This window comes from Podarcis erhardii (assembly GCF_964252035.2).
Source record: "Podarcis erhardii genome assembly, chromosome: 16".
Classification (NCBI taxonomy): Eukaryota; Metazoa; Chordata; class Lepidosauria; order Squamata; family Lacertidae; genus Podarcis; species Podarcis erhardii.
The window spans coordinates 15,534,535-15,545,056 of record NC_138514.1 but is presented as its reverse complement, the minus strand read 5'-3'; the positions used below and the strand labels follow the sequence as shown (position 1 = coordinate 15,545,056).

The 10,522-nt window shown below is 44.9% G+C and overlaps 1 protein-coding gene across 1 annotated transcript; it reads left to right on the top strand.

Moving 5' to 3' along the window:
• The first annotated feature begins 1,362 nt into the window (after positions 1–1,362).
• LOC309331867 (NXPE family member 4-like) lies at positions 1,363–9,640 on the top strand. The gene is made up of 7 exons (XM_081844407.1): positions 1,363–1,560; positions 1,818–1,927; positions 2,567–2,627; positions 2,961–3,639; positions 5,583–5,644; positions 7,491–7,709; positions 8,136–9,640. The coding sequence occupies exons 1-7, from the start codon at positions 1,530–1,532 to the stop codon at positions 8,669–8,671; spliced, it is 1,698 nt and encodes a 565-aa protein (XP_081700533.1). The 5' UTR covers positions 1,363–1,529; the 3' UTR covers positions 8,672–9,640.
• Positions 9,641–10,522: the final 882 nt, after the last annotated feature.

Below are 10,522 nucleotides of genomic sequence, written 5' to 3'. Positions count from 1 at the left end.
AGTCCATGGCGCGGAAAAACTTCATTGTGTCCTTTAAGATTTCATTATTGGCTGCCATCAGGGGCCGAACCCAGTCCCTCGCCCCTCCCTCTAGATGGCCAATCACGTACGCCACTCTAGAGTTCTCGTCGGGGAAGTCATCAAACAGTAGATTGAGAGCATATTGCATCTCTGTCCTAAAGGCTTGATAGTTCCGGGGATCCCCCCCAAATTTCTGCACCAGTCCAGGCACCCGTCTGGCAAGTGGGGTGGTCTTCCCCTTATCTGCATCTTGAGCCCTCCTCTCCTCGAGCCTCACCGTTTGCAGTGCCAGCTGGACCTCCAACGCCCTGTACCTTTGTTCCAGGCTTGGACCTGCTCCAGCTCCAGCTCCTGCTCCTCCGGTTCCGCCTGGTTCGCTCATGATGCCTTCTGCTTGCACAAGCTGCTTTCAAAGACTGTCAGATTGCTGTGATGGGATAATGAGCTGCTTGTGCGTAAAAGCTTGATCCCTCTGGGGTTTGGCTGGTCATCCAAACCGATGCACTAACGGAGCCCCCAAAGCATGACTCCGTCAGTCGCTGGTAGAATCTGACAGTGGGCGTCTACGGAATTTACGCCAACATAAAAGCTGTTTGACAGACATGCGCTTTCGTGACTCTCTGCGTGACAGTTTCCGGCGAAGGGTGGGAGTTCCCAAAGGGGGTCCCGTTACCTCTCCACTACTCTCACTGGAAGCATCCCAGAGCCTCCCCTCCGCTGTGACTCCTGCACTCCCCCTGCTGGTTCCCTCTTCTGCTGCAGATTCTCTCCTATTCTCCTGGAGCCTGTCCACCACCTGTCTCTCCGATGGCAGTTCCCTGACAGGTATGTATGTGGTCTTGTTTAGCATCAAGTTCCTGTTGGCTAGGCAAATTAGGCCACCCTGCCATATGCAAAAGAGACTTTAGACTTTGGGGTCATTACAATATTCTCTAGCACCCACTTCTAAAGTGAACTGTCATTACGGTTTCCAAAGGCTGGGTGCAATTTGTGAGCCATGCTCTGAAAATAGCTCCGTCTTTCCTTTCTGTTCTCAGGAATGGAACCAGTTCCTGGGCTCAAGGACTGGGTTGAGGGGAAGCCCTATGTGTGAGCAGACCGTGCTATGTGGCAGGTAGGCAGGCTTTCAGGCTGGAAGAGATGGGAAGCTTACAGAAAATGCTATAGGAGAACAATCTTGGTGAACAAGGGGTTAAGTGGCCAAAGGAGATTCAGCTCCAGAGGCGTTCCTTATTATTTGTGGCTGCTGCGAAGAGAGAGAGTTAGGTCAACAAAGCCTATGTCACTGGTTTTGCTCAAAATCCAGTTCCATTTGGATCCTGCACTCCCTGCATTGTTTCCATTCACGGTGATAATTATACAGATCATTTCAGGTTAGGTACTGGTTCCTGAGTCACCCTCTTGACTGATGCCATTTTCAGCACCAACTGCCTGGCAGGTTCAGATATTGTGAAGGTGGCAGGGGACTTCTTTTCACCTGGTGATGTGATGTTGTTTCCACTCAGAAGATGATAAAGTCTCTCTATGTGAACCCCCAAGGTAAGTCTTTCCTTTTTTGATTTGCAGAAAATACAAAGATTGTACCCTAAGTCTGCAAGAATACAACAAAGAAGAGCTGCTATTCTATTAATTGCATTCCTGTTGTCACAGGAATATTTATATGCTAGTGTTCTAAGAGTTTCTCACCGGGTTTCCAACAAGATCCGGTTGAATATGCTTCTGGTGCAAAGTTCTGTGGAAAACTAGAAATAAAAAGTGGTGGTGACTGATGGGAAACCCCTCTGCTTCTTTCACAGAGGTGACCAGAGCACATTTCATTTCTACCATGAAACCAGCAGCATTCTTGGTCTTTGCACTGGGAGCGATTATCATCATCAGCTACACTTTTTACAGAACTGAGACTAAGGTTGGAATCCTCACCCCATTTTCTGTATCCAGTATATATAAAAAATGGTTGGCCAACCAAGAAAGTGGTACATAAAAAGGTCTATAATTGATTAATAGTTTTATGTTTCTCTGGAGAAATGATTACAACAAATATTGTGTTAGTAAGGACTTGAAAATGTTTTTAGGATGGAGAAGGAGAGATTGAGCGATTGGCACTATCTTGAAGCTTTTTGTCTTGTTTTATCAACAAAGTTTTCTTAAACCCTTTTAACTAGGGCTTTAGCTGCCCATTTACTGCCTAGTGGGTAAAAACACACCAAAACTGAGCAGAGATAAAGGAAGAATCAGTAGAAACCTTTGGTTCAAGGTTTAAAATCTCTTAAATACCTGCAGAGTATTTGTAGGAAACTTTCTCATACTAGGTAGGTCAGACTATTGGTCCATCTATTCTAGGTCAATATCACCAATTCTGAGAGGCAGTGGCTCTCCAGGATCTCAATCTAAAGTCTTTCCCTTCACACGGCTGCTATATGATCCTTTTTTGAGATTGGAAAGTCCAGAATGGGACCAGGCGCTTCCGCATGAAAATACATACTACTGAGCTTCATTCTCTCCTTGTGAATGCTTGTAATAATTTCTTTCTCACTGATTGCTCCAGATTGCCATATTTGGAGGTCTCATGGGGCAAGCAGAAAGGATTCATGCTGCTACAGAAGATGGTAAGGATTTTATTTTATTAAAAAAAATCATAACCACATAAGGCATTATTTCAAGGAATATATCAGAGAGCATTTGAAACCATGTTGCAAAGCATATGTATTATTTTAATAAAGAAGGCACATTTCCCACCCCACCCCAGTAAAGTGGTAACAGACAACTCTAGTTGATAACTGGATAGAGACCTTTTAGGCTTTGAGAAATGTAAACAGCAGGTATGGAATTTTGTGGTACAATATAATGAATAATGTACAATACAATGTCATTGTATTATTTAGTATCACAAGTGTGTTTAAGGTATTTTGGTTCTTTTAAAAAAACTTATTCAATCAAAGATAACCGAAGGAGGACTTCGCCACTCCCAAGCCACAGTGGGATGGAATGGGAAGAAAAAGATGTAAGAGGTGTTCTCAAAAAACTAGACCAGCTGATGCCCAATGTAACTTTCAAGGATATAAAGACCACCACAAGTGCCAAGAACAGCAAAGCCACAATATTAAACCCCAAGGATTCTTATTGCATTGGAGATCCCTTGATAGTTCGACTGGATTTGTACAACCACTTGGGGAACAGAAAGGAGTATGGAGGAGACTTCTTACAAGCGAGGATCTATTCTTCAAGCCTTAAGGCCGGAGCATCTGGGCATATTGAGGACCATAAGAATGGGACGTACCTGGTCAATTTCACTTTATTTTGGGAGGGCAAAGTCAGAGCATCTCTCCGGCTTATCAATCCCAGTGAAGGCGTTTCTGCATTGTGGGCTGCGAGGAAGAGAGGCTACAACAAAATAGGTTTCAGGGGCAGGTTTTTAAAAGGAACATTGGATGTCTTCAGCGACTGTGGTTTTAATATAGCAACAAAAGAAGAACTGTGTGAGTATCTGGACAGGAGAGACAAGGAGTCCTTCTACTGCGTGAAACCAAAGAATGTGTCTTGTGAAGCTCTTGTTTTGCTGAAGTCCTACAACAAGCCCATCTCATATCTCACAGCCCTGGAAAAGAGACTTTTTGACAGGTATGTTCCTTTCTGTTCTATATGCAAATATTTTACCTGAGGACAGTTCTGAACTGTGCATTTGTGCTCCTGGGCATTCAGAAGGCATTAGAAAAATGCCTGAGAACAAAGTTTGCACAGAGGTGCTTTTTCACCTGTGCTTGCCATAACTGGGTAAACATTTCCCTTATTTCACTTGCACTGAGACCCAGGGATTTCTTTCTTTCTTTAATTCTTTTTCTTCAGTTCAGCAATGTGTTTGTGTGAGGTGCTGGTAGTATATACAAACAGGGCAAGTTGATTGTCTATGGGCTCATCAACACTTCCATTTGATCCATATTTTCTATATCAATTTCTTATCATGAGTCTGAAAGCTTCCCCTGCCCTCCCTTCTCCATTGTTTCTTTTGGTTAAAATCCTATGTAAATCACAGAATCAGATCTTATGTGTCATTAAAACTCATTGGCTGCTGCTGACCAGCAAAATGAATTTTAGTGCAAAAAAGGAAATGCATCACCCCACCCAGTTGCTGCTGTTTTGTTTGGGCACAGATGGACACGGTAGTCGGAGTCTACCAATGGGGGGTGGGAAATGCACATGCTCAACTTGGCTACCATGGGTGGGGGTTGAGATGATCCAAAAAGGCGAACTAGAAGAATGAAAGGGAAAATTGAAAACAGAACAGAACAGAACCCTAAATCTGAATTTAAAAGAAAGAAGAAGAAGAGGAGTTTGGATTTGATATCCTGCTTTATCACTACCCTAAGGAGTCTCAAAGTGGCTAACATTCTCCTTTCCCTTCCTCCCCCACAACAAACACTCTGTGAGGCGAGTGAGGCTGAGAGACTTCAGAGAAGTGTGACTAGCCCAAGGTCACCCAGCAGCTGCATGTGGAGGAGCGGAGACGCGAACCCGGTTCCCCAAATTACGAGTCTACCGCTCCTAACCACTACACCACACTGGCTCTCCAGTGTGTGTGTTCCCTTATTTTCTTACACCCCAGGCACTAATTTTACTTTTCAACACCACTAGAGACAAAGAACTATCACAACAGTTTTTTACTGAAGTAACATACCCTGAATCTACCACACAGGAAAAGTTATACGTCTGAATAAGCAGGCAAATAGTTACAGCAGCTGCTCCATGATGAGTTGGATTTGGACTCCATTTTAATTGGTTTTTATTACACCAAGGTAACACTTTAACTTTAACTTTCTCCATGGCGTGAAGACACTCTGGGGTCTGCCCTTGAGACATTTCAATATAATTTCCCATTTGCATCTAATAAGAACATGGCACTACAATAATTGTCTTGTTAGATCACAATCGTCAGGATGCTGTCAGTGGCTCCCGGCTCTTTGCCTAGAAAAGTTTAAAGACAAGGGAAAGTTTCTTAGTCCCTTTTTATTTCAAACTTTACAGAGAGAGGCTATAGAACCCAGCTTCTTGGATAATGGCATCGTCCTGAGTGAATCTCCACCCCCTTCTCTCCCACTTCCTCATTTGTCATTATCATCACCTCCTCTAAGTGCCCTCTGTCTTTGAGCTCTTTGCTCTCCTACTTTTAAGGCTCGCCGTGTTCTGGGAGATGGAGGGTCTGGAAGTCTTTCTAGTGATAATGTGTCAGTCAGCTGCTGCTCCAGTTCTGCCTGCTCCTCCTCTCCCATTATTTCTCCACTTTCTCCCTCATCTGCCTCTGAGCTGTGACCTTCCACAAACCACTGTTGTAAATCTATACTGTCTTCCTCTTCCTCCTCCCTGGAAGGGTCGGGATGGGGAGGCAGTTTCCACCACTCCTCCTCATCTGCCCAGCCCCGGACAATGATCCACCTATGCAAGGCTTCCATTTCCCATAGAGGCCATTTAGGTGTGTGCAGGAGGAGATGGGATGAAGCCATTAGTCCTCTTAGGAGGACACCTAGTCTGACTTGGATTTTGTAATGGATGTTTTCTCTCTTTTGAAGGTCCAACATTGGAGCTGAGATCCCGCAGGCATTTGGGGACATTAGCGTTGCAGCTTGTGGAAGTGAGTTGGACTTCCTTTCAATTATTTTTTATTAAAAGTTTGTGTGTGTGTGTGTGTGTGTCAGGGACGCAGCGGGAGCACAGGGAGAGGAGGAGATGGAGAGCGAGGGGGAGCAATCTGAGGGCAGCGTAGGAGAAGAGGACAGTAGCCCGAGAGATTCCATGAGCCTCTCCAGCGAATCGGAAGATTCACAGAAGGGGGCGCCGATGGCCAGGGCAAGGGGGGCCCCAAGGGGGACACCCCAGAAGCAAGGGGCCAGCAGGGACTCCCAGAACAGCAGTTGGAAATCAGGACCAGCTTCCCCACCAGAGCGTAGTGGGGGGGAGGAGTCCCAGGTATCAGGGCCAGCGTATTCACCACCAGCGAGAGGAGATGAGTCAGGGTTGACCACGCCTCCATCGGAGAGCGAGGGAACGGTCGAGGGGAAGGTTACCGGCTGGGCGCGCGCGCCAAGTTCAAATGTACAGGCGAGCGGCACAGCAGGTAGCCCGGATAGGGAACCAGGTCCTAAAGCCCGCCGGAAGGAGGGGCAAGAATCAGGGGGGTCAGCGTCAGAAGAGTCCAGAAAGGATGAAACCCCAGCGGGCAGGAGGGCCCAGAGGAGGAAGGAGCTACGGAAGAGGTGGAGCAAGGCTAGAGTCTTAAACTGGTGTCAGGGGGGAGGAGACTCAGACGGGACTTCGCCAGTCTAGACTTTAAGACGTAGAGCGGTACGCTGCGGCTTTGAAATGGAAACTGAACTTCAATAAAGACTTTTGTACATAACTACAGCCGGGCGTTGGTCCTTTGTGAGCTGACAGTGTGTGTGTGTGTGTGTGTGTGTGTGTGTGTGTGTGTGTGTGTGTTGCAAAACAAACAAATAAACAGGGAGAAGTACGCATAGCATCTCCACTTTTGATTCGTAGAGTTTTTTTCACAGTTCGTTTGCTTTCAGTATGAGAAACTGTTGCAATAGTCATCATGCGGTTGAGGGAAAGGATAATGTTATTTCATTTTATTGCACAGTGTTTTTGTATGGTTTTTGTGTCAGCATCATAAGGGTAGGACTCTTAGTTATATATTTATTTTTATGGCCATTGCAAGAGATTAGAGCTTGGTTGGTTGCGTTCAGTTGGTTGCATTGTGGTTTGTTTGTGTGTTTGGGGTAGGGCTTGTTGGGTCATATTAGCCATATTGATACTGTTGTGGGGAGTGGGTCATTGTCTTGTTGTGCTGTATATGTTATAAAGGGGATCCGCACTGGGGTGAAGGCATCCTCCCTTGCTTGTCCCCTTCCTAGTTTAAGTTGTCACAACTTTGGTGCCATCCATCCCTAAGAATCTTATTTCCTGAGTCTCATCCAGGCTGCTGACCCAGGCCTACATATCTCTTCCCCACCCAATTTTTTGTGTGCCTTGGTAAGGCTGTAGATAAATCTTGGTTTATCTTTGAGTTTTGTTTTGTTTGTTTTTTAAAGATATTTCCTCCGTTGTTTTTTTAAAGCTGAGACTTGTTGGCTTTGAATTCTCTTTGGTTTTATTCTTTATTGCTGTTTTCAGGCCCTCTGAAAATTCTTGTGATAAAAGAAGTTGGCCAAATAATTAGGATAAAGAAATAAATTGTTGTTCTGTGCTGTTCAGAGTCCCTGAAAATGACTCTGGCTTCAGAACTGGCATATTGTTTGCCAGGAGCAGACTTAATAGGCAACAATAAAATGCTGCCTCTGCTAGGTATTTTCTTATTTCCTTCCTCCTCCACCTTGGAACCTTGACTTTCCCCACAGACTATAGAATGCTGGTTCCCCCACAACTGTGCTGCAGTCACAGAGTTCAGTGGAAACTGCTTATCTCTCGTTTCCATTTCTCAGGCAAGAAGACTATGGCAAGTGAGAAGTGCGAGGTTGGGATGAACTCCCCATCTCCCAGTGGCTTTGTCTGGCAGAACCAGTGGCATCCTGTGTTCTGCAATGTGTCCACATTCAACACTTCAGAGCGGATTAACACTTGCTTGGAACGAAAGCTAATTTACCTCCTGGGAGACTCAACTGTGAGGCAATGGATCGAGTATCTCACAAAGAGAGTCAATAGTAAGTTCTCTCACCTAGATGAAACCACAGCGCAGCTTTTGCTGCCAGCTTCATTCCTATTTCTGAATAAGCCAGAATCCTTTTCTGTGCCCTGAACATTCTTTATTTAATTCACTTCTACTCCGCTCTTCATCCGAGGATCAGAGGGCAGTTTACAATATGAAAACCTAAAATTACATAACATAGTAACAACAACCCCGCAACATCTATCTTCCAGACATTATTGCATTAATTCTGTTTAGGAAACCAGTTCTGCCACCTGAAATGACTGCCTCACCTATCCTCGTGAATGGGCAAGTCCTACTTCTTCCTTGCCGTCAGATGCAAGAGAGTAGACTAGTCATTAAGAAATAAATAGCTCAGTATCTTCTGAGAGGTCAATGAACAAAGAAAGTTGGATTAATTCTATGTCTGTTCCCACATTAGCCCTTAAATATCTTGACAGCCATGGAGCTGGGAAGCACCGGAATTTGATCGCTGTGGACATGGAGAGAAACATCCAAATCCAGTGGAAAAAACACAACCACCCTTTAGTCACTGCTTCTGAGTATATGGTAAGAGATCATAACTACGTCGCTCGGGAGATTGACCTGGTGGCAGGTGACAAAGACACAGTGGTTGTCATCGGTCTGGGCCAGCACTTCCGCCCCTTCCCCATCGAGCTCTTCATCCGAAGGGCAATCAATGCCCGGGGAGCCATCCAGCGCCTTCTCCTGAGGAGCCCAGATACAAAAGTCATCATCAAAGGGGAGAACACCCGGGAGGTGTCCATAGCACAAGAAATATTTGCAGACTTCCATGGCTATGCCCAGCACCTTGCACTAAAGGACATTTTTCGGGATCTGAAGGTGGGCTTCGTTGATGCCTGGGATATGACATTTGCTTACGGCATGAACATACTTCACCCACCAGATCACGTGGTTGGAAATCAGATTGATATGTTTTTAACTTATATATGTTAAAGCGCTAAAGCAAAGAGGAAGCAGAGAACTACGGGTCAGAAAACGTATCAGTGAAAGATATGGAGCACTTTATTTAAATAGTGCACTTGGATATTTTGCTCCATTGGATTTCCCTAAATACCTTTCTAGCCTTGTATCATTTTCAAATAGTGCCTGTTGAGATGCTTCTGGGAAGCTGCCTGGGATAGGGAGAATAATTGGAGTGGTTTTCTTCTGCATAAATATTTCTGTCAGGTAGGAGCAGATTCTTATATCTCATAGGCCGTCACCCCGGTTTTGGCTCAGGGATGGCTTTGGAGTACATAACACATCCTACTATGGTGAAAGAGTAAGAAGATCCACTGTTCCACACTTGTAAGAATGTTGTACTTCTCTATTTGATCCCTTCCCCCATTTTATCAAAGTAGCCCCTGATGTTGTAACCTTTCTTCAACTTGATCAATTTGGTTGCCCTTTTCTGAAACTTTTTCAACTCCACAATACAATTTTTTGAGGTGAGGTGACCAATACTCCAAGTGTGGTCAGATGCAATGGTTTGTATAAATATTTTGCTATTTATTTATTAAATTTATATACAGTGGTACTTCTGGTTATGAACTTAATTTGTTCCGTTCTTAACCTGAAACCGTTCTTAACCTGGGGTACCACTTTAGCTAAAGGGGCCTCCCACTGCCGCCACACCGTCACTGCATGATTTCTGTTCTCATCCTGAGGTAAAGTTCTTAACCCAAGGTACTACTTCCTGGTTAGCGGAGTCTGTAACCTAAAGTGTTTGTAACCTGAGGTGCTTGTAACCCAAGGTACCACTGTACCACCCTTCATCTGAAGATCTAAGGGTGGTTCGCAAGATAATGGCATTATGATACTGGTCTCTCTTGCTTTCAAATAAGAGATGAAGATACCTAACATGGCATTTCCCCTTTTTCACAACTGACGCACACTGAGTCACACTTCATCAAGCTATTCACCATGGTCCTGCCATAGTTCAAAAAGATGAAAAAGTTGGCAAAGTGGTTAAGCTTTTGGAGGGCAGCCAAAGTTGGATACTGAATCACTATTAGCTTGACCCCTTCTTGATTGAGGAGGGTCCACTAGTGCTTAACGGGCATTGCAAATTGAAGGGACACTTGGAACTCAGCTACATTAGTCAAGAAACAACGTTTTGAATGAGTTATAAACATGCAACACCAGATAATAATAATAATAATAATAATAATAATAATAATAATAATAATAATTTGTTTATACCCCGCCCTTCCTGGTTCAGAAAACTGGGCTCAGGATGGCACTGGAGAGCAAAAAATAAAAATCTAAATGATTTTCCATAGTGTTTTTTTTTTTTCCTTTTAATTTCTGACTTTTTATAGAAGTTTTTTCCTGTCTTTACATCCACCCCTAGAGTGGGGCAATTAGCTCTCTGAGGGCAGAGGGCCTTCTGAGTAGTGGCACCCTCTCTGTGGAATGGCCTCCCGTCAGATGTCAAGGAGATGAGAAATTATATATCTTTCAGGAGACATCTGAAGGCAACCCTGTATAGGGAAGCTATGCAGTGGCGTAGCGTGGGTTGTGAGCACCCGGGGCAAGGCAAGTAATTTGCGCCCCCTAACCCATGGATTTGCGCCCCCTAACCCATGGATTTGCGCCCCCTAACCCGTGGATTTGCCCTAACCCCAGATGTTGCGCCCGGTGCAGCCGGCCCCCCCTGCACCCCCCACGCTACGCCACTGAAGCTATGTAAGGTTTAATGTTTTACCATGTTTTTGTATATGCTGGAAGCCACCTAGAGTAGCTGGGGCAACCCAGTCAGATGGGTGGGTGTGGCGTTTGCCTCCTAGGTGGGTCATAAGGAAA

Excerpts from the sequence above, each read along its gene's own strand:
- LOC309331867 (XM_081844407.1), top strand. The coding sequence starts at position 1,530 with ATGATAAAGTCTCTCTATGTGAACCCCCAAG. Across the intron at positions 1,561-1,817 it reads TCTCTATGTGAACCCCCAAG|AGGTGACCAGAGCACATTTC; the intron begins GTAAGTCTTTCC and ends CTTCTTTCACAG. Across the intron at positions 2,628-2,960 it reads TCATGCTGCTACAGAAGATG|ATAACCGAAGGAGGACTTCG; the intron begins GTAAGGATTTTA and ends ATTCAATCAAAG.